At 36.2% G+C, this 23,507-nt stretch overlaps 3 protein-coding genes and 1 long non-coding RNA gene across 4 annotated transcripts; 1 reads left to right on the top strand and 3 right to left on the bottom strand.

The window, feature by feature from the left end:
- Positions 1-8,111: 8,111 nt before the first annotated feature.
- On the bottom strand, positions 8,112-9,747 carry LOC113240393. Its single transcript, XR_003311249.1, has 3 exons — positions 9,591-9,747; positions 8,437-8,568; positions 8,112-8,357 (listed from the first exon to the last, which is right to left on the bottom strand). It is a non-coding gene; the product is annotated as an uncharacterized LOC113240393 (long non-coding RNA).
- A 636-nt stretch (positions 9,748-10,383) lies between these two features.
- Positions 10,384-12,982, top strand: LOC113240376 (dephospho-CoA kinase domain-containing protein). Its single transcript, XM_026477662.1, has 4 exons — positions 10,384-10,586; positions 11,240-11,531; positions 12,052-12,255; positions 12,456-12,982. The coding sequence occupies exons 1-4, from the start codon at positions 10,475-10,477 to the stop codon at positions 12,544-12,546; spliced, it is 699 nt and encodes a 232-aa protein (XP_026333447.1). The 5' UTR covers positions 10,384-10,474; the 3' UTR covers positions 12,547-12,982.
- A 2,920-nt stretch (positions 12,983-15,902) lies between these two features.
- On the bottom strand, positions 15,903-18,100 carry LOC113225855. Its single transcript, XM_026458308.1, has 3 exons — positions 18,027-18,100; positions 17,511-17,615; positions 15,903-16,961 (listed from the first exon to the last, which is right to left on the bottom strand). The coding sequence occupies exons 1-3, from the start codon at positions 18,098-18,100 to the stop codon at positions 16,784-16,786; spliced, it is 357 nt and encodes a 118-aa protein (XP_026314093.1). The 3' UTR covers positions 15,903-16,783.
- A 4,189-nt stretch (positions 18,101-22,289) lies between these two features.
- On the bottom strand, positions 22,290-23,507 carry LOC113240384. Its single transcript, XM_026477675.1, has 3 exons — positions 23,453-23,507; positions 23,250-23,333; positions 22,290-22,838 (listed from the first exon to the last, which is right to left on the bottom strand). Exons 1-3 carry the CDS (start codon positions 23,497-23,499, stop codon positions 22,439-22,441), a joined length of 531 nt encoding a protein of 176 aa, XP_026333460.1. The 5' UTR covers positions 23,500-23,507; the 3' UTR covers positions 22,290-22,438.

Genomic DNA, 23,507 nt, shown 5'->3' with positions numbered 1-23,507 from the left:
TTTTGTACGTGCTACAAATTACTTACCCGAAAAAGAGGCTAAATTTGACTAAATGTACTTAATTAAATTTCGCTAAGTATTAAGTAGGTACTTATTGACCGTTACAACAAGGAAAAATGACAATTTCATAGATTTTAGTTTACTGGAGATTGATAGTGTGGTCTTTGTACAGTCAACACTTAACCGCCCTTATAAGGCATCTACGGCATTTGGTATATGGATTAGACCTTTAGTACTGTGAGTATCATACATTTTCAGAAAAATTTCTTCATGGATAATTAAATCAAATCAATTCAATATATTAAATAAATGGGTGAATATCAACAAATGCATTTTATTGTAGATTTTGGTGGCGCAATTTTTTTTTTCCTGTATCCGAGACTTGTTTGCAATAAAATGAAACATTTCATTAATATATACGTGACCGGGACATAACCATTTCCATTCATTTCAGAGATATAAGCAATTAAACATTTTTCTCGCACCAATACTTACAAACGCCACCAAAACGCTTATCGGTTGCACCAGAATTTAATATTGCCACTAAAGTTGGAATATATATAAAAACAAAGACAATTAAGTAAATTTAATTGTTTCTTTAAATTTACTTGTGATAAAAATTTGTTTGCCCCTTTTAAATGACACATAGTTGGAATTTTCTTCTGCTTTTTCTTTTTAATATCATGTGACGGGACAAACGAGTCATACGCCTGATGGTAAACTACACCCCTGTCCATAACAGTGGCAGTGCCACTCAGAGCTTTAAATAAGCAAAGATCTGAGGAGCACTGCCACTGCGCCCGTCACCCTTAGACGTAAGTTGGCACGTCTCATGCGCCTGTAACTTCACCAGCACCCTTACCCTTCCAAACCTAACTATGCTAACATTACTGCTTGGCGGCAGAAATAGGTAAGGTGGCAGTACTTTCCTGGATTTTAGGGAATGAGTTCATTGTTGCTTTAATTGGCAGTTGAAGAACTATGATACACGCCATCTCTACGAATATTTCCTAAAGATAAGTTGTAGAAACCCAAATGTTTACCATGAGGACATACGGTAGGTTTGTCCGGACATTGAGGCTTGATAAGGCATCATCATCATTGACAGCTTTATTTCACCCACTGCTAGGTATAGGCCTCCCGAAGTTTGTGCCATCCATCACGGTCCCGTGCTGTCTTCGACCCACCGTGCAACAGGGCGCCAGACGCATCTTTTGCCCATCCTCGGCCACCAATCAGTCGATGTTTTGCTTCACTTGTCATCACCTTGCCGAGCTAGGCGTCCCGCCCATCCTAATTTGAGTTCCATGATCCGAGTTCCAGCATCCTGGACTTTCATCCATCGTCGGATCTTAACGTTCGGAACTCGGTCTACAAGGCTGATGCCGAGCACAGCGCGCTCCATAGCCCTCTGTGCAACTCTCAATCTGTATACAGTCTCCTGCGTGAGCGTCCACGTCTCGTCACCATATGTCATGGTGGGCAGAACACATTGATTAAACAAGCACGTCTTCAGACACTGTGGAACCTTACCTGATTTAAGGATGTCACCTAACTTGCTAAACGCAGCCCATCCCAGCTGGATTATTTTTGAGATCTTTTTAGGCTGATGCTCTTTGCCAAAGGACAGAACATGTCCGAGACAGACGTACTAATCGACTCTCTCCAGCCTCTCATTTCCCAACGTGACAGTAGTATTTGACGGGCTAGAGAGATTCGCCATAATCTTCGTCTTGGACATATTCATCCTTAGACCAACTCTCAAAGAAGCATCATGTTGTTCCAGCATCCTTTGGAGATCGTCGAAACTTGCAAATAGCACGAGATCGTCCGCGAATCTTAGGTGAGATAAATGGTGTTACACCACTGATGTTAATGCCGCGGTTATCCCATTTAAGGGTTTTTACGACATCCTCAAGTCCTCGCCGGATTGGAACGGGATTGGTTAAATCGTGAACTCGTACCTGCAGAGTGACTGAACGGTAGAGCTCCCGGGGCACACCCACGTAGCGGGATTCGATGTGGCAGCGATGAAGAGCGTGGAACACGGCCCAATGTTTGATACGGTCAAAGGCCTTCTCATAATCGACGAAGGCCATGACAAAATTCGAGACATTTCCCCATCAGCTGATTAACCGTGTGGATATGGTCGATGGTTGAGAAGCCGCTCCGAAAGCCAGCCTGCTCATTAGGCTGCGCTTCGTCAAGTTCACTGGTAAGCCAGATGGTCAAAATCTTTGTAAAAAGTTTATAAATCTGAGAGAGCAAGCTAATCGGCCGATAATTGCTAAGTTTTGCAATGTTGCCTTTTTTGTGGATGACGGGGACGATGGCATTCTTCCATTGCTCTGGTGTTCGAGTTTCACAAGCATTTTTACCACAGGATTTCCTCCTGCTTTGAGTAGTTGGACTGAAACACCATCATTTCATCATCATCAGATGATGGTGTTGATAAGGCACTGAGTACTAATTTAGAGTTATTACTTTTTCTTCAAATAATCTAAAGAAAATTCATGTTAATTCATGAAAAGGTTTCATATACTAAAGAATGGACCAGTCTTTTTGAACAATTTCGTAATGTACACGTTTAATTTGAATATTATTACCGGTAGCTTTTAACGCCAGATGATCGAATCAATGTCAGTAATGTCATTCCCAAACAACACTGATTGATCTGTAGTTGTCTTTAAAAATCCTCCAACTCCACCTGGGGCACCCGCGATTATTGCGTGTGTGGCCATGGCTAGGGTGCCCAGGAGTTGGAGGATTATTAAATAGAACTGCAGAGCTTAGTGTCATTTGGGAAGAACATTACTGATATTGATTCGTTTCTGGCATTGATACCTGACATTGATAATATTAAAATTAAACCTATAGAAAATTACGAAATTGTAGAAAAAGACTGGCCTTTTCCTGGTAACATGAATTTTCTTCAAGTTGTAAATAAATTTTATTGAATGTCAAGATGTTTCACCACTATGATATTCAATTAAGTACTTTTTGTGAAATTACTCCACTAGTTAGTTATAATTGTACCAAGTGTTATTTCTTCAGGTTATTTGGAAAAAAGTAACAACTCTAAATTAGCATTCTGTGCCTTATTTTGCATCAAGACTCAATGTCTCGATAAACTCACCGCATGTCCTCATGGTAAACACTTGAGTTTCTACAATTTATCTTCAGAAAACATATCTAGAGATAGCGGAGTGTATCGTAGTTATTCAACTGCCAATGAAAACAACAATGAACTAAATTTTCGTGTATGACGTTCTCAATAAAATCATTTAATCAATGGTATCACCGTTAATTTAAGTAAAATACAAATTTAAAAGATCGCTAAGGTACAAATAGATAAAAAAGCACTTAAGTAATTTTTGGTTATCTGAAAAATTATGAATAACTCTATCTTTCTTAAGTTTATTGGGACAAATAAACCACAATACTTTAAAACAATTTTCGAAAGTGAACGTTATATTCAAAAATATCATAACAATTTAAAATTTGGTGGCGTTTTTAAGTTAAGGTGGTAACACAAACGCCACCAAAACCACCAAATTTGAGCCACGTAAGATGAAATCTCAAAAAATAAATTACGGGAAAAAAGTAAAAGCTTAAAAATAAAAAAAAACCGAGACGAATAAATTGTGATAAAATAATGACAAAATTAGTCTCTTAATTTGGTTTCAGAATACGACCTTAGGATAGAACAAAAATTGAGCCCAAATGGAGCCAGGAAAGCTGAATATTTTTTATCCCACGTGCCACCAAAGGGCATATAATTACTTTTTTCGCGGGAAATGGAACACAGTGCCCATGTTTTTGGCTGCCAGGTCCTAATACATAACTGAGGCTTGCGCGGGGCAAGAACGTAATGGTTTTTAGTTAAACTACTTACTAGTTGCAACCAGTTGTATATTTGCCACCAAAACTACAATTTTCGCGTGGACAAAGTTTGATCAAGTACCCAGTCTCCGACATACTGGTAATTGCAATACTTTCAATGATTTTAGTTAGTGCTTCTAATAGAGAATAACATACATGGAATTGTTTCTCTTAAAAGCGTACACATTTTACCAGAACGACTATTTTATACAATGAAACAGAAAGTGGACACACCAGCAAAATTGAAAATCGGGACATTAATATTTTTTATTAATTATTATTGTACAATGAATTTTCTGAAATCTTGCCCTAAACTCATTTTACGTTTAATTAACCAATAAAAAATAAATAATTAATATTTTTTCATTTTACACCTGGTTTCTCAGCCTGGACTGAGATATTCACCCAAATGATGAAGGTTCCTCGGTACTTTTACATCTTTATAACTTTGGATAGTTATTATTTATATTAAAAAATAAGCATGTAACTGGATGATATTCACGTAGATACTTAAGTAAGTTTTGTTTGGGAAAATTGTATAATTACAATTATAACAGGTTAAGCTCTTACTTTTGTAAACTGCAAAATTTTTCACTTTTTTACGTTATTTTGTAAACTGCAATTTTTAAAAATTCTGATATCTTCAACACGTTCCACTGGTGCAGGACAAACGTATTACAAATTTCAGTTGATTGAATTTTACATTACATACCTACCTGCAATAGAAGAATAGGTATCTTGAGAACCTCTTTTTAACCGACTTCAAAAATAGGAGGAGGTTCTCAATTCGACGGTATTTTTTTTGTATGTATGTTACGCGATAACTCCGGTATTTGTGAACCGATTTTCATGATTCTTTTTTGTTGGAAAGAGGGTCCTTAGTGGTCCCATTTAATTTTGAATAAAATCATCCACCTCTAAGGGTGGCTGTTCACGTATGAAGATTCATTTTTATAAATAGCGCCTAAATTTTATTATAATAATTTTGCTATTCTCCAATTCAAAGCGTTTTTCGCTCTCAATATAGTTTCAGTAGTGAGAACCAATTTTTATTATCTTCTGTGTCAAGTCCCGCATAGTGGCGAACTAGGGGATGAATCCGGGTTTGCGCACTTTCCGGTAACTGATTTCAATAAAGCTTGGTAATTATATGTAATTTCACGAACCTTTGAAGTCGGTTTTTTTAGTACTCTGTACTGAGATTATTGTAAGTTACATAACAAAGACGTCATTGATATCAATGTGTTGATTACCCATTGACTGCGCGAGCTACATCAGCACTGTTTAGTGTTGTAGCCCATCTTTAAAAACTTTTATGAAAAATTTAAATGGAAATATTAATTTATTAATAAAATTTTCTATGTTTACACCTGTTCAAGAAAAGCAAGTAGGTACTGCGTATTTTTCATATACTTAATTTTGTCAGACTGAGCTAGTTCATGGTCTCGTTATTTTATTGTAAAATTCAAAGCAAAATGTTCAATTTATGTAATGAATATAATGTAACGTGATAGCAAGTATTTGGTTGCATAATGCACAATATAAGTAGTACTTTCGTTTCCAGGTCCCCGTCGTATAGTACTGTGACGATCCGACCTCTTTCATCGTCATCCCATTTTTTTGTCTCTCTTGTCTCTGGTTCCTGGCCACGTACTTTGAAATTTTGAATCGTTCTATAATTCCTTTTCTTCTTCGTCACTCTTACTTTTCTTCTTTCCGTCCACCCATGTTATGAAGAGGGGACATGAGTACCTACTTTCAAAATCCTACTGGACCCACTACGTGGAGCCAAGAGTGGAACCAACAGTCCGAAAGGGATTTATTCGAGTTTATAGAAGTGACGATTATACTATCTCCTTCAATTTTCTCCAGTCATCGGCTCACTGCTGCAATTAAAGATTACCATAAAAGGCTCACTTTAGGGCAAAGTTGGTTATGGTGCAGTCATATTCTATATTTGAATTATATTGCATGTTTCCGCGCCTAAGCTGCGACTAAAATTTTGTAGATATTTTGTAGTTGGCGGATTTAGCAATACAGACGTTTTTGTTTACGGAACTATTTAACGAGGAAAAGTCGTTACTTTTGTTATTTATTTTTCAAAGTAAACGAACCTGAAAATTTGAATCTAAAATATATGTATGATATTGATTATTTTTTCCATCGTCTAAGGTTATTGAACTCAATGGTGACGAGTGTGTGTGTGTGTATGTGTGTGTGTGTGTGTGTGTGTGTGTGTGCGTGCGTGCGTGCGTGTGTGTGCGTGCGTGTGTGTGTGTGCGTGCGTGCGTTCGTGCGGGCTTTGCGTGCGTGCGTGCGTGTTTGCGTGCGTTCGTGCGTGCGTGCGTGCGTGCGTGCGTGCGTGCGTGCGTGCGTGCGTGCGCGCGTGCGCGGGCGCGTGCGTGTGTGTGTGTCGACATTGAAAACATAAACATGTTATTGTCTTTGTTTAACTCTTGCGTGCCATCTTAAGCCAAAAGAGATAGCATTACATTGATCTGTGTCAAACACGGGAATCGAAAATACGCAACGTCATCTTAAATGCCAACCGTGTCCATTTCGCAGTACATGATACGGTTGTTAAAAGGAAGTACATCAAATGTCAAAACAAATGTTTTTCCAAGTGTTTTAAAGAATTATTCGCATGTATTGTAATAAAATGGATAAAAATATTGACAGTGAGAACAATAGAGTATTAATAAAAATTCGTCGCTGCAACATTACGGGATGTGGCATTTGAAAAAACGAAGATCGACCGAATGTAACATTGTACAGGCACGTGTTATTTTTCTGTATATAAATCACACAAAAGCTCAAATATTTCATGTAATTAGACATATTTAAGAAGTTTATTCATAAATCTTGCCAAATTTTGCTTTGGTTTCGTCAGATAGATAGATAAATAAACACTTTATTGCTCACACACAAGAACAAGAATAGTACATAAACAACTTAAAACTAATGTGGGCAAAGGCTTCAGATTGCCTGTTTGTTTGTATATTTTGATAATTGTTGTTAACGATTTTTTTGACATAGTGTTGTTCTTGGAAGCGTACATATTATCGATATTCTGTTATTAAAATAATTTACTACGAGGTTTTTATTATTTTATTATTATTATTATTTTTACTATTTCAAGTTTATCTACAAATCCAAAAGAAAAAAGAATGGTTGGAAATCATGCCGCCGTATAATAGTGCCGAATATAAACATTGAATCAAAGACCATCTTCATTTATATATTCTTTTATTTTTTTCCCATCCTCTAAGATCGTCAGTCATCTTTTCGCGGATAGAACATAAATCGCGGCACTCAAAGGCACAAGCTGACACTCAAAAGGACTCAAAGGCCTTGCTAACTCTCACATCTCTGGTGAAATCGCAGCCTAATCGAATCTTTTCAGGCGAATGCTCGCAGGTGAAGGAGGTAGTTTGTAATGTAATGCTCAAAAACGAATGTTCATTCACAACCGAATGCTCGCCGGTGAGGGAGCGCCCTTACATAAAACAATGACAAAATAAGAAGTGGACGTCCCAAGAAGTACTTAAAAGAAGACTTGGCTTAGGCCTAAAATAGAAAAGAAATTAGAAATGGAAATTAAAAATTTGAAATAAGTAATGGAAAAAAGACTGGGCTGTATGGTCCATAGATCTTTGCCTTTCCGCAAGGAAAACGAAAAAAAAAACAGAAGTGACAAGTGATAGGTGACAAAATGTTAAAAAGATACAGTACGAACAGATAGGAAACAGGCCCTATAACGGAACGTTCGTATAGGTAGTTCCGTGCCCCGTGACGGCACGCTGGTGGCGCTAGTGTACCGAATAGTGATGCGCCTCAAACCTTTATGGATCGCTTTTTATTAGTGATGTCCTGTATCGCACAATTATTAAACAAAAGGTCGCTCGGCGGATTAGAGCACATAAGTCAAAAACCAACATCATTCGTTTATACATAGTAATACATCTACGGATTAAACACAAAGTCTAATTAATTTTTACTTTAATTTGCAACTTAAATTCCAGTGGCGTCTTTTTCAGATTTATCATTCTCTTCGCATCTTCCAACATTAGAAACAACAAGAAAATATATAATTATATATTAAAAGATTTGTAATGAAGTAAACATTACGATCAGTTTTTTTTTAAGTTATCAAACTCATAGTAGTAATTATAAAAATCGTTTATGCAAAATTCGATACACCAACAAAATTATTACACATATAATGCGGAAAAGTACATAGATAAAGTGTCACTAAATCCTTGAAAACACCAAGAAATCACATTATCATGTCACATTGTCGTGTTAAACCATCGAGCATGTTAAACTAAGTAACATCACTTTTATTTTTGTTAGTCGATATGATGAATATTGTGTGTGTGGTCTGTGTTCTGTGGTCCTTTATCTTTTCCAGGTCACCAACTCTCCATTTATCTGCAGTGGTACAGCATAAGTATGATCTCCCACTGTTCGAACAGCTAAAATGTAAGAAAAATAGCTTATAAGTAATATAACAAATGTATAAGTATCTGTAGCACCAAACCATTGAATACTTACAGACAGTTGGTTTTCGACATGACAAGTGGGTTTTCGACATGCTATTTCCACTTCTGAGGATAATGTAGGCCATGAGAAAGGCACTCTGTTATCATCTTTGATAAATTTATCCTCAAAGTGAAGTTTGTAAACCTGAAATTTAATAAATATTGTGGATATAGTGCTTACATTTCAAATTATAAATATTGAATGCCTTTTAAAACCATTTAACATTTCAAGTATATGTATATATATCTCTCATGTTTTTTTTAGAATCACCGAGAATATTAGGAATCTTGAAATAGGGACAGTTGTTTGAAACTCTATTAATAGGTAATGATACAAATACTTGTCTTAAAGTATGTTGAAGGCTAAGTTACGTTGTTTGGTTCCCCTAAAACATTCATTCTCTACCATTTTGAGTGTGCTACGATTATCATTAAAAATCGTTATAGGTTCTGGTGGTGACGGGCTGCTGTACTTGAGTTCGAATAAAAACATTTTTTTTAAATTTTGCCTTTTTTGGAGAACTTCAAAGACCATAGTATTCAGCTTCAGTGCTAACAACAAGCCACATCGTTGTTGTTTGTGACTGTACCAATTTACAATGCAAAAGCCGAACCTACTCAGAAACCCTGAATATGATTTTCGATCAGTCTAATCCCCAGCCCAATCTGCGCCAAATAACATTTCAACTTTACTACTACCTCTACTAAAATTGAGTCCGTAGCTAGTTGGAACTAAGCAACGTATATATAATATTTTTTTGGTGTTAATTTGAACTAAATATGAAGAAATCATCATGATAAAATGCTATGGTGGCCTTGTCTTTGTAATAGATACATTTTGCAGTCTTTAATTGAGCATAGCCATTGGTAATTAAAACTTTATGCACTTTTCATTACGATCTCATTACTTTTCATTCCAGTTTCTACTAGCTTGTTTAAATCCGTATGGATTTAAACTCTTCTTGAGTAGACAAACTTTACCCCTCAGTCTCAAATTCAGTAGGTTGCTCCATGCAAATGCAATCATTACGATCTCCATTGAGGAATGCTGTTTTAATGCATTCGTTGATTATAATAATCTTTGAGAATGCAGGTAATCGTTCAGCCACCGAGGTCGCTTTTGCTGTGCACAAATTAGAAAAATATTTGCTGTGTAAAATAACTCACATAGGCATGCCTATGAATGCGGTTCCGATGCGTAAATAACGATGTTAATCTTGAGCTGTGAGACCTTAGGAGGTCTATCCAAACTCGTTCCAGATCTACGCTGCGAGGTTACCGGCACAAGTTTGCTGTCTCCGATGTGGATGAACAGTCGTCGACAAGGCACCTGTGAACACGAGACATATCTCTGAAAACACAAAAAGAAACAAAACAAACAAAGTACAAACGAATAAGTTGAAATTGCAGAAGTCCTACGCCAACAAACTGGTCGCTGATTGTTTCTGCAACAAATAATAAAAGTTTTATTAGAAATAGTCAGTAAATCCTTCCCTCGCAAAGCGAAAAGAATTCTAGAAAAGGAAATAAACGGTCTAATTTTTTTTATGTCGAATCGGACAATCATCCTTTCTACATCGTGATTATGGTCTCAAAATTAGATTTTTTTTAAATGTAGAATGTATTAAAGTTTTAACTACTAAAAAAACTTATAACAGTAAAAACACGTAAATTTATTATGCATTTTAAATAATTTACATAATGTCATTCCAAGAGTTGCCGATTCTTTATTAAATTGTTAGACATATTTAATTTTTAATCTGTGTTTTTTTTTTGTCAAACGTCATGGGCTTCGTGATGACCAATTAAATAAGACCTCCATACTCAGTAGGTAAGTTTGATATTTAGGTTCTGAATAAAATGGATGATGAGGATGATCTTCTATGGTCGGCTTAAATACTAGAGTGTTTCCGAAGCGTGATGATAAATATCGGTGAACCAAAACGAACGTAAATGTGCCGAAGAATTTCTTAAACTTGCTTTATGCATGGGATTAACATAATTCTGGTTTATTGCTAATTGTACAAAATTGGGTAGTTAAAACCTGTGTCATGTTTATAGTAGGACTTACTGGAGGTCTAGCCACCGGGAAGAGCACAGTTCTATCTATATTTCGCGAAAATGGTGTAGCTGTAATTGATGCTGATGAAGTGGCCAGGAAAGGTAGATATTTTTATGACCATTTATTCCTTTATCGACTATCTGCTGAAGTTATCTTGAGCCTTAACATTATCTACTTATTCTCGTAATGAAACTCAGTGACATGCAGTAAAAACATTAGTTTGTAGATCAAAGTTCGTGGTTTGTCATTTTCATAGCTTCGTACAAATATTTTCAACTTCCTGCTAATTGTTAACGCACATTAGACATTAAGTATAACATTCTCCATAGCTTTTCCAAAATCATTGCCTTAAGAATAAGAATTCCTTTTTTTATTAAGGGCATGTCTACGCATCTGTCGCATTACTTATTTTAACATACTTAAATGAAACTGTACTAATCTCAAATTAAAAACATAATTCAAGTGTACTGGGACACTTCTTATAACTTTTGTGTGTTCTGTACCTTTTGCTAGTATTTAGTACACAATTTACAGAACATGTATATACCTTTATTTAAATCAGAGATGAGTGTAAGAAGAATTTTAAGAGTAACACTTTTTGTGGATCGTGACATTGGTAAATAAAATATATTTGTTTCACAAGTATCCAGAAACTGTATAACAGAAATTCACTGTATGAGTAATTTTATTTCTTTATGAGTACAGAGAACAACAGTACTTATTAATAGGAATTGAAATATTTTTCTTTATTCAGTTTTAGAACCGGGCACACAAGCATGGAAAGAGTTGAAAGAATATTTTGGTGATGTAGTTCTTCATGATGATGGCAAAGTGAATAGAGTGACTCTTGGAGAGATAGTCTTTGACAGTATAGAGAAGCGGCGTAAACTGAATGCCATCACCCACCCTAGAATACAAAGTGCAATGATGAAAATGGCTATCTCTTATTTCTTTTCTGGTCACCGATATATTGTTATGGAAGTACCATTGCTCTTTGAAACTGGAAAGATGTTAAACTTCATGCATAAGATAATTACAGTTGTATGGTAGGTTTCCTCAAATGTTATTAATATCTTTCTAACATTTTTTGTTTACAATAATTTATTATTATTCAAACACAATCATGACACACCAGCCAGACCAAAGTTTTTAGTAGCAGTACAACTCCTTGTGAAAAAGACCATCTAGGGAAGCACTACCGTCTTACTATGTCGTTGAGCTGTAATGTCAGCATTATTGCATTCCAGTTTTGAAGCATAAGGGAGATGGTGAAATTACCGGCACATGGGACTTGTCAACTTGTGTCTCAGGGTAATGGGCACTGTGGTAGTGCCTCTCAGATCTTCTCAATTTAAACCTCTGAGGTCACTGCATGACTTGTTTGTCTTGTCACTTGCTATCATAAAAAAAAATTTGTTCAGATGCCTCACACACTCATGGTATTCTTTGTGGTGTATATCATTCATATGGAGATATTTATGTTAACTATGTCTCTACAAATTGAAGAGAACTCCTTTATTTCTGTACCTAACCCTTTTTATTAACTATTTTTTCAACTTTACACAGTGAAGACCACCAACAACTAGACAGACTTTGCAAAAGAAGTGATTTTTCAGAGTCAGTTGCAAAAAAACGCATCGATTGTCAGATGCCTCTTGAGCATAAAGTAGCAAAATCACATTTTGTCATTGATAACTCTGGGGATTTCGCCAACACAAGGCACCAAACAGAAAGTATAATACGATTGTTAAGAAGATCCAAATTCACTTGGTAAGCTTTTTACTTCTAACTTTCATTTTCTTATTAAGATCTCATATCAAACTTAAGTTTATGCAGATGAAGGTTTCCATGATATTGTGTCTTTTGTGTAATAATAAGTTTTTATAGTAAACATTGCATATAGTACTTTCCATAATCCTTAACAACTACTGTATACTTGTTGCACCTTTGAATGTGATTTTTTTTTTCAGGTATTTCAGAACAATATTTTTGATTGCCTGTTTATCAATAATTTTCGGACTAGCTCATGTAGTAAGTAATGTGACAAATAAAAAAATGTAAACTGTAAACAAGTATACTGAAAAATTTACAGGTGTAAGGACAAGGTTAAAGTTAGGATCCCTCAGCTTCTACTATGTTGAACTGCTGTAAATCTTAAAATGGTCTATGTGATTTATATAAATTTGCCAATATTGTTTGCAATTATTTGGGTAACGGCTTTATACTTCAAAATTGTCCAAAAATAGTTAAATTGTGAAAGTACTAAAGTATTTTAACTTTTAAACGATCAAAAATGTAATATAACTATGATTGACATCAATCATCTATGGAGATAAGAAATTAAAACTGTTGCTTTTAATTGTTTTAATCTCATAAATTTGAAGGTTATAATACCATATACACTTTAATTGTGAAGGGTTTGTTACATTAATAATTTTTTTGTCATTATTCGTAATAAGTCTAAACACAACAATGTAACTAACGAATATGATGGATAGCGCTAATAGGACCATGTTTGATCTTTATAATAGCAATGAAATATACATTTACATAGTAATAAAATGTTAATAATTAAGGCTTATTTGCCATATTAATTTTTTTTTTAGATATTACACTTAACATACACTCATACAAGTTTGTGTACTGTGTAAGGTAAATGTGGTACATTTTGTACGAAGCTTGCACGGGGGTTAATATGCAAATGCATAAATGTGTTTGTCTATTATGTGCAAGTTTTTTTTATGTGCATGTTTGCTCAAAGTGTGCATCGAGTATTGTGGTATTCATTGTTGGGTATCGTCTTTGTAGTCTTTAGGGTTTTTGTAAATTATTAAGTTGAACCTAAATTTCAAACGACTTATCGTACCCTTATAAAGCTGCCAAATTTATGTTAATGTCCTTAGCGAATGTAGGGCACCTTCAAATTAGTTGTTCGAGGAAGCGCCGCAGTAGTGCAGTCACGCAATTTTGTGAAGCGCCATTTAATTGTTGGAGATGCTTTTTATTTAACTTACACACATCAAAAGTGTCTAGGGATCAAGTGAATATTTTTGAAATAAAAGTTATTTAAGCAATATTTACCAAATCCAGTCTTCCAGGACGACTTCTTACTTTAATGCTTATGTTTTATTTAACCGCTTACCCCTATATTTAATTAAAATAAACTAAAATTGATGTTTTTGCAAATTGTGGGAAAAAACTCAAATTAACGGCGTCAATTAAATGACAAAAAAATGGCGAAAATGATGATTTTGCTCATTTTTATTGTAAAGATAAGAAAATTAATAATCTGTATTTCCACCATTAACACGAATCACAATTACAGCGATTTGGCATGCTTAAGATGAGTTCATCAAAATCACTTTGAGGAATGGCCGCCCATGTGTTTTGTAACAAGTCAAAATATTGTTATAAATATTGTACGGTATGCATACTCGGCACAGCTCTTCTTTGAAGCATATCCCATGCGTGCTCAATTGGATTGAGGTCTGGCGATTGAGCAGGCCACGGCAGAACGTTGATACGAGCTTCGGCAAGAATGCGTGTTACGACTCTAGCCGTGTGTGGACGTGAGTTGTCATGCATTAGTTGAAATGAATCACCCAACTGGCCTCGCAAAGGGATGATAACATCTGAAACAATCCCCTCTGCGTAAACTTGAGCATTGAGGTTACCCCTGATCCAAATGAGATCGGTTCTTCCGCCGATCCAAATACCGGCCCATATCATTATTGTTCCCCCACCATATGGATGAACTTCCTGACAATATCTCAAACGTTCATGACGTCCAGATGTTCTCCAAACTCGAGTACGTCTTGTATCCGGTCTCATACCGAAGCGGGATTCATCCGAAAAGCACACATAGCGCCAGTCTTCTTCCTCCCAGTTTCTGTGTTCGCGAGCCCATCGTAAACGGGTCCTGCGATTGCAGGGTACAACAGGTGGAACTCTGAGCGGCCTTCGGGATCGCAGACCCACTTCACGTAAACGATTTCGGATTGTTTGATCGCTTATTAGCAAGCCTGAGGAGCTGTGGAGCCTCGTAACCAACATCATGGCGGTCATGGTACGATTCCGTCGAGCAGTATTTTGGATATACCGGTCCTATCTGCGAGTCGTGATGCGAGATCGTCCTCCATGTCGCTCGGCCACGCTGCCCGTCATGCGATAGCGCGTCCAGAGGCGACTTATGACGCTCTGTGTAGTGTTAAGAGTGAAAGCCACAGCACGTTGCCTGGAACCAGCTTCCCACATTCCGACGGCTCGCATCATCACTTCTCGGGTTAAATGATGTCGTCTCTCCATAATAATGTAAATTGTTTCGGTTCCGATGCAGATATTGTAATGATTTTGTCAAAACGCTATAACTCATTTTTATACAAAACCACATTGACAATCGATTTTCTTCTTATTATCGAATTTTAAACAATATTCCTTATTTAAATGTTAAAACTCACTAAAAAGTATCAATAGCGATACAAAAAAGTTAATATAATTAACCCTAATTGCAGCAATACTCTTAAACGTACTTGATCCCTAGACACTTTTGATGTGTGTATTTATTTATGGATTCTGACGACACTCATTAATTACTATTGATTAATTTATTAAAACCAAGGAAGTTAGAAAAATGTTATTAGAAAGTATTAGAATCTGTGCGTTACCTTTATTTAGTCAAAATAATCAAATAAAATATATTATAATGATTTTTATTTATTTCATGAGAATGGATTGATACATGTTTATGGAGTTACAGTTCGCGGAGTTATAGTTAACTTTATAATCATAGATTTGGTTTAAAAAATTACTTTAAATGTCATACATTATTCTTCCCATGCCTTTTTCTTTTCCGATTGCATTGGAATAACTGCCAGAGCTGCTATCCCATATTGCAGGATGTAGTTTATTGTAGATAAAGTGTACAATTTGATCCACTATTATCGTGGCCAAGTAAAAAAAAACATATGCGCCTTTACTCTAGCTGTGATTGCTACTAAGGCGCAATCGACGTGGGACTGACTCTTGTGCTTCGACTGCGTTTCTAGTAATTATATGAAAATTTTCGCTTCCTCGAGCGTCTAAGGCTGCTATCAGATAGACTGCATGTTTGCAGTTAATGCGTGACGTGAAGTCGTAATCAACTTCATGCAGCCGAGACGTCGACTGCATGACGTTGATAACGACTTCACGCACTAATTGCATGCAGTCGAAACCGACTTCACGTCACGCATTAAATGCAAACATGCAGTCAATCTGGTAGCAGCCTAATTTGGCGGCACCCATACGCTATACGCGCGAGCTTTAGCTGAAAAGTCCCAGGTATTGTCTATATTTACAGGAACTCCAGCACATCCCGTACTTGTTAGATTCATTGTACCAACTATAGGTACATCATTATGCATACATAGAAAATAAATAATAACGCACATAAACATCAATGTACACGAAAGGATCTTGGTCGCTCCTAAGTTTCATAGATTTCTAAAACAGCCTTTTCTGTGCGAAAATGTTCTCACAGTTTGGCATCATTAAAACGCTGATTTATCATGTACAGTCAAGCAAACAATTCCGAATAGGATCCTATCGTTTCTTGAAGTTTTTTACGAAGTAAACAATAATAAATTGTGATATTTTATTCTTGGTTTGATTGTTTTATTTTATTTATTTTAACTGCTAAAAGGATTTGTTATTTAAAAGGTCTGATTCAATTTATCGATAATATCAATATAAATTTTAATAACGATATAGCAGCGGTTCGACTGGACAACAAATCCGCGGCTTGCATTCTGGAAAGAGATATTATTTTCCCATCAGCCACCGTGTGTCGGGCCGTCTCTTCGAGTCAGTTGCAACATTGGTGACACACTGATGTAGACTCCTAACCGGGGATTCGCCACAGGTACCTACATCCCGAAGCAATTATGCCTCGAGAACACCTGTGTCATGCGGAACGTCACTATGCCGTATTCATGATTTGATTTGATCCAACCACTCCGACAGGACTTGATGAACTGCAGAAATCAGCCGGCTCTATCATAGCATTTACTCACCTAACTCGTTTCTATGCAATTTTTGATAAAATCAATATTTGTCGAAGGCCGTGTATGTACATAAAGCGGGTCAATCAGGAGGAGGGAGATCAAACCATCTGTAATGGCCACCCAAAATGTTGAAATGAATTTATTTATTTATTTTCATTTTATTGAACTAATGTATACGGTCAATCATAACGTAAAAGATTCCCTCGAGTTACCTTTTACCACCGGGCCCTAACACAGCTGACTAGTTTGCTTAAACTTCAAGTATTTTCGGTAGTGGTAGTGCCCTCCGAGGTAGTTTCGCCCTCATTGCCACCGACTGACACATCAGCGGTAATATCGTCCACCATCGCCGTCGTCGCACCATTGCCATTGCTGTCCGGTTTCACATCAAATGTTTCTTTGACAATATCGTAGAGATTAGTGCCAAATATTGTACTGAAACAATTTTTTGTTACTCATTTATGTGCACAATACCGTTTCTACTTAAGACCACGTGTAAGTAAATTCTAAGTAACTGTTGGGACACTCACCACGCGATAAACTATGAACAAATTGTGTCTAGGTATATTATAGAACTCGATACTTTTGTTATTTTTTTTTGTTTTATTTTCACTAAAGATTTTAGTTTTGAAGAAAGTCGCGTATATAGGTAGATACTTCATGCGTTTGACATTTCCCGAAAACCTAAGATTTTTCAGTCGGTAAAAGAAAGAAAGATGTCTAAAAGCGCAAGTTATATTGAATATAACAATGAAATCGTCAACTGTTCTATGGAACAACGAAATTGGGGATTTTCTTTTAATTTTAGTCAGGCTTACTGAGATGAATCCAGTTTTTTGGATAAGTATAATAATAAAATGGTATCGAAAGTTGGTAGTGAGGTTATGTGTTCATTAAGATTTGTTGGTACGTATGATATCTAATGGTATACTTACATAAGTGATAACGTCCCCGGTTAGACAATCATGACAAAATGGAACTCACCCCTCTAAGACCCCTTGTTCCACAATTATGCGCTTGTTTACTTCCGGCGTCGTGTTGGTCGTGACGGTTTCATTTGCGTCTTGGCCTGTTTGTGAACTTACGAAACTAAAAACCATACTTTATTAGGACAGCAAATATACCTAAAAATACTAAATAGGTACTCATTGCAAATGATCATGTATCAATATTTAAAAAAAAAATTAAAATAAGGAGCCCATTAAACCGTTCATGGAAGAATGGCATAAATGGAATGGTATTACTGCTCTGTCGAGTAATGTAGATAAAGTTACAAGATTGGAGAGAATGTGGGTTATATTTTTCTGTACCTAATGGAGCAATAAACGTTTTTGACGTAACTCCACTTATGCCATTCTTCCACGATGTGTGCGATTTAACATTTTGAGCCGTTCTTATCATAAGCTACATAGGGTTGAAACTTAATTGTCAAGTTTGATGCGCTGTTATCTCGGTGCCTACTTGTAAAGTTATGTCTAGATAGAATTAATGTATGCTCACTTTATCAATAGCTGCAGAGAAAGGAATAAAGATGCAAATCCAAATACGGAAATATCCATGAAAATATTATTCATACTAAACTTACGCTTAAGAAAACAAAAAAATAGTGCGCTGTAAGCTGTAACAATGTAATATTGTAAGTACTTATTCCAAAACATGTTGCGAAAGTCGAAAATGTGTTATATAAATAATATATTCTTATCAAACCAGCATAAATGGAACGAACTGCTATGTTAGATCATTTCCTTTAGTGCATTTAGGTAAAAAGGTGCTGCAACTGGTGGTCATACTGTAGCAATTCGTTTACGTTGACGATTCTGTACAAAACTACCACGATTTATCGTAGGGCGGATGTCTCGTATTTGAAGTGGGAGTCTTCTTCGGCTCGTTCCTCCGACACATTATATATTTTATATGTAAGAAGAGTCAAATTACGTCATATGTTTTAAATAATTAAAACGACGTGCGTATATCACGACGCATGTACACTTGGTGACCAGATAGTATCATTATCGGTGTAAGAGTCGTATTCCAAAACTCTACTCTATGCTCAAGTCAGGATTGCAATGGAAACACAAGCACTGGAAATACGTATAAACTTTAATTTCAGTAGTCTCGTCAAAATCTTAAATTATAGAGCTTCTTGTGAAAGAGGTCGTCCAAGGAAGTACCTACTGCCACCTTACCTAATTCTGCCGCGTAGGAGTAATGTGAACATTACTGCGTTCCGGCTTTGAAGGGTAGTGTTGGTGAAATTACAGGCACATGGGACTTGTTTTTTTATAATACCAAGTGACGAGAATAACAAGCTGATGTTAAAGCGACACGCCTGTTCTTAAGAGTTGCAATGCCACTCTGAATTTTAAACCGCAAAGATCTAAGGGATACTGCCGCTACGCTTGTCCCCCTGAGACATAAGTTGGCAAGTCTCATGTGTCTGTAATTTCACCAGCACCCTTACTCTTCATAACCGGAACGCAGTGATGCTCACATTACTGTTACTCACGTCTTGAGTGACGGGTGCGGTGGTAGTGCCATACAAATCTTTGCGATTTACTCGTATACTAAGGACCAGGCATGTTACTTAGCACCTGGCGTACGACACGTTCGCCCCATCACTTGGCATAATAAAAAAAGCATTATCAGTATCAGTTTTTGCTGTGTAGGTACATAGGGCGCACTATAAGTTTCCGGAACTGGCCATTTACATAAACAATATTTAAAAAGTAATTACAACATTTGAAAATGGAACTCTTTGGTCCACAACAACAACTGCAACGACAATAATAATTATCCTGAAATCTCAAGAAGCCAGAAAATACTTATTTGGAAGAATTATCAAAACTTTGCAACCCAGTGGAAATTGCATATGGCCAAAGGCTGGATGCCATAATGCATAAATATAAGAAAAAAAAAGTTTGTTTTGTTTCATCTGACTGTCACTTGTTTTTACATTGTGGCGTCATTTTCGAAATTGGTTGTCTACATCACCATGGATTTAACTCGTGAAAATTTTCGTAGTATGATTTTCTACGACTTTAAGTGTAATTTAACAGCTCAGCGAAGCTTCGCTCGGCTTCAAACTGCTTTTGGCGATGAAGCACCATGCAAGACGACTATTTATAGCTGGTTTGCAGAATTGAAACGCGGTTGTGTGAATCTCAGTGACGAATTTCGTGATGGGGCGACCATCACGAAATTCGTCACTGAGATTCTCTGCTGTGAACAACAAAAACATCGATACTGTGCGCCGTATGATCAAAACAAGCATATGACATGCCATGAGATTCGGGCACCTTTAGGCATAGGCATGAGTCAAGTACAAACAATACTACACAAGCTATACTATTGTATTTGACTCAAAAAAGACCTTAAAAAAAAGTGGTGCTCTCGGCGGTTCCGATACAATTTGACTGAGGCTCAAAAAACGGATCGCGCCACTTGGTGCAATGCCAAGCTTACCAGATTCAACGAAGGGGCGTCAAATTTGGTGTAGAACATAGTAACAAGTGACGAAACAGGGATTTATAGTTACGATCCCAAAACAAAGCAGCAACCGAGCGTATGAGTCTTTCGAGATGAGCCGAAACCAATCAAAGTGGCGCGCGTGCAAAAATGCCTCTAAACGGATGATTGCTTCTTTTTTTAATAGAACTGGACACGTGGCTACTATTGCTTTGGAGAATCGTTGTACCATGAATAGTGATTGGTACACGACCATTTGTTTGCCGGAAGTTATTGACAAACTCCGTAAAAATAACCGTAAACGCCGTATCATCTTGCACTACGATAATGCCAGTTCTCACACGGCCAGACAGACAAATTAATTTTTGAAGGTGAACAACGTTGACCTTATGAGCCTTCCCGCGTACAGTCCGACCTGGCACCTTGTGACTTCTATTTATTTCCAAAAAATTAAGTACCAGTTACGCGGTCAACGACTTTCATGTTCGCCCCGTCACTGGGTATAATAAAAAAACATGACTTAATTACCATCATTAAGCGACATTAGGTACTACGGGTATTATTATTTATTTCCTACTTATGATATTCATTCGGAACCATGCTTAGTAGTCGACTGCCATTGCGACACACCGCCACAACAGACCACACAGCCAGTTGTGATGCTAAAGGTTGAGTGACAACGAACTATTAAGTGCCGGGGCGTAGGTACTAGATGTACGGTGCATTTATTTCATATTCGTATTCTTACTCAATTATGAAAATACGCCAGTCACTTAAACTAAACGAGCCCTATCAGTAGGTGAAGTCTGGTTGTGAACGACGAAGTTGATAATAATGAAGTATGTCACAAAATTATTCCCACAGATTTGCTTTTTTTAAATAACATTCTGAATGTTCAGAGTATTTTTTCCAATATCATTTTAATTTCCGGAGTAATTAGCGGAAAATCGGAATAATACATCGATTTAATCGTTATCGATACACTTATTCCGGTATGTTGTAAATAATAGTAATTATAAAAAAAAAACATGAAAAGTATAGTATCATATCAAATGAACAAACATTTTTCCCCTGCTGTTTCACATATCACTACCAAACAATGCAATGGCTTAAGGTATGGTTAAGGGTTAAGGTATGGCCGCCAATTGTTGTAATTAGTATTAAATATTATATGTGTATAACTGCACAGGAACTGGGCAAAGCCTCTTCTTTCGACTTCCAATATTCTATTAGTCATTATAATTATTTTATTGACCTCCGAGCAGAATGAAATGTTCATAGTCCATTTTCGTGTATTTTTGTTGAGAAACTCTCTCAAACTCAATCAACTGATTACACGGTCATAACACAACGCATATAAAACCAAATACTTATAATGTCGTAACTCAAAGTTGTGGAATTGAGAAAACACGATATGAAAGTTTAAAAAAGTAATGAAATGATTTTATTGGGAATAAAATGGTTATTTTGATTTAGGTAATACTTAGTCATCCATTTAGAAACGAGAATATTAATTTATTGGTATCATTTCCTAATTTTTTGAACTACCAAATCGTGTTTTTTCAATTACGCAATTTTGAGTTACGACAGTACTTGGTTTCATGTGCGAAGACGCCAAAAAACAATTACTTTATACATATAGCAAACATTGACATGAAATAAGTATTTATATAGGAATATTTGTGTTGCTGTTTGTTTTAATCTCATTGTTTTAATCCGTATTTTTATATACATTTAAAAAAAAAAATGTATTTTACATTTTAAAAAATATTAAAAGATTGGATCGACTTTTTCCGGGGTGGGCTATGCTACGCCTCCGCTCCCACGTCATGCTATGGACTTGAAGCCGCCACCCCGTGACGTGGTGTTCTAAACACATGATTTCCAACGTAGTCTATATCGAGGCAGGGGTCTACTCCATGCTACAAGGGGTGCATGCTAGCGTAAAAATAATAGGGGGTGCAAGAGACGTTAATGGGGGTCCACGAGAGTGAAACCTATTTAGGCAGGTCGTGACTATAATTTAGTCTTTCTATAAATGGAATCATCCACATTACACAGACGTAAATTTATTTTTACAACAATGCTTTTTGTATATGACATATGAATTAAAAGTACCTAAACATTTCACAACAAACAACATTATTTAATTGGATAAAATAATGCATAAAACTAATTAACATGATTTTTATGAAGATTGTCAATAAAGGTCCCCACCGGCCCGTGGCCCGATTCGCGGCCCGCGCCATGGAAATAGGGTCGCCCGAGAAAGTGAAAGGGTAAGGAAAGGAGAGTGAAAGGATATTATTATTACCGTAGGTATTAGTAATATAGGTATGGAATAAATAATTTCATTTACTCCACATTAATTTTGCGATATCTTGTCTTACTACAAAAGGAATAAACAATTTGTAGCTACATATAAAAATGTCATAAAAATCAGATCATTATATTGACTCAACCGATGTGTCCATAGGATTTTTTCTGCGTTTTTTCTTACTTTTTCCTGATTTGCTCTTCATACGAAGAAAGCTTCGTATTTTGTACGTCTGCGTTGTATTAGTAGAATTAGTGACATTGTTGGTACCTGACAGCGCTGACGATTTAAAAGGCGAAGCGGCTGTGTTGACTCTTGTCCGTAGTACGAGAAAAGCTGTAGGGTACACATCAGTATGGTTTCCATGACGACCTCCTTGTGGAGGATCTGTCGGCGTGCTTATTGTGGTTGATCTAATTTTAGTGTCAAAATTCAGTTTAGTAAAGCCAGTTTGATTGGAACAATGAGTTTCTTCACGCGGTTCGAACTTCTGCTTCACGGGATCATAGTTGTATGAACCAAATATGGCACTGAAATGTATTAAAAATGTCAATTAAACAATCACCCAGACACGCATGTAAAATATACTGTAGGACTGTATTACTAACATCATAAACAATAACTTTTCTCGATACAAATCATCGTTACTGACCTGTATCGAGACGCGTTTGTACGAATCAATGCGAAAAGCATGTCTTTTTCCTTCTTCAGTTCATGAACATAAAGTTTTTTCATAATAATTTTCATAATTTTTTTAATAAGTGTGGTGTCTCCCTAACGGGCAATAACTATACTACGGCCAATTACGTGTAAAAAACATCCGTAATCATTCCAATACTAAGTACTACTCCAGTGTTACGTAATTATTTGATTAGCCTACATTATTGTTAGGTACTCAGTTTTAGTTATAAATAAATTTCATATATTTATAATTAGCTTACGGCTTGATACCATCTTCTATTACATATCTTTTAGTTTTTACGTTGTCATCTTCCTCATCGAACCGTCCTAGCACGTACTGAAAACTTAAATAAGGCACATGTTTTTAACATTTTGATCGCTAATATTTTTTGTTGTATTTTTGTATAAAACTATCCAGCTCGTTGTATAAATGTGCTTTTATAATATATTGTTTAAAACGTACCATATAAAAATTTGAAGATAACCTACTATGCAAATCAAAAATAACATTATTACAC

Source organism: Hyposmocoma kahamanoa, unplaced genomic scaffold (genome assembly GCF_003589595.1).
Source record: "Hyposmocoma kahamanoa isolate Upper Pololo Valley unplaced genomic scaffold, ASM358959v1 100021, whole genome shotgun sequence".
NCBI lineage: Eukaryota > Metazoa > Arthropoda > Insecta > Lepidoptera > Cosmopterigidae > Hyposmocoma > Hyposmocoma kahamanoa.
The sequence above is the reverse complement of the archived record's forward strand: the minus strand, read 5'-3'. Positions and strand labels throughout refer to the sequence as shown.

Excerpts from the sequence above, each read along its gene's own strand:
- LOC113240384 (XM_026477675.1), bottom strand. The coding sequence starts at position 23,499 with ATGTTATTTTTGATTTGCATAGTAGGTTATCTTCAAATTTTTATATG. Across the intron at positions 23,334-23,452 it reads TATCTTCAAATTTTTATATG|TTTTCAGTACGTGCTAGGAC; the intron begins GTACGTTTTAAA and ends GCCTTATTTAAG. Across the intron at positions 22,839-23,249 it reads ATAGAAGATGGTATCAAGCC|TGCCATATTTGGTTCATACA; the intron begins GTAAGCTAATTA and ends AATACATTTCAG.
- LOC113240376 (XM_026477662.1), top strand. The coding sequence starts at position 10,475 with ATGTTTATAGTAGGACTTACTGGAGGTCTAGCCACCGGGAAGAGCACA. Across the intron at positions 10,587-11,239 it reads TGATGAAGTGGCCAGGAAAG|TTTTAGAACCGGGCACACAA; the intron begins GTAGATATTTTT and ends TTCTTTATTCAG. Across the intron at positions 11,532-12,051 it reads AAGATAATTACAGTTGTATG|TGAAGACCACCAACAACTAG; the intron begins GTAGGTTTCCTC and ends AACTTTACACAG.
- LOC113225855 (XM_026458308.1), bottom strand. The coding sequence starts at position 18,100 with ATGAATAATATTTTCATGGATATTTCCGTATTTGGATTTGCATCTTTA. Across the intron at positions 17,616-18,026 it reads TCTCTGCAGCTATTGATAAA|TTTCGTAAGTTCACAAACAG; the intron begins GTGAGCATACAT and ends TATGGTTTTTAG. Across the intron at positions 16,962-17,510 it reads GAACAAGGGGTCTTAGAGGG|TACAATATTTGGCACTAATC; the intron begins GTGAGTTCCATT and ends AAATTGTTTCAG.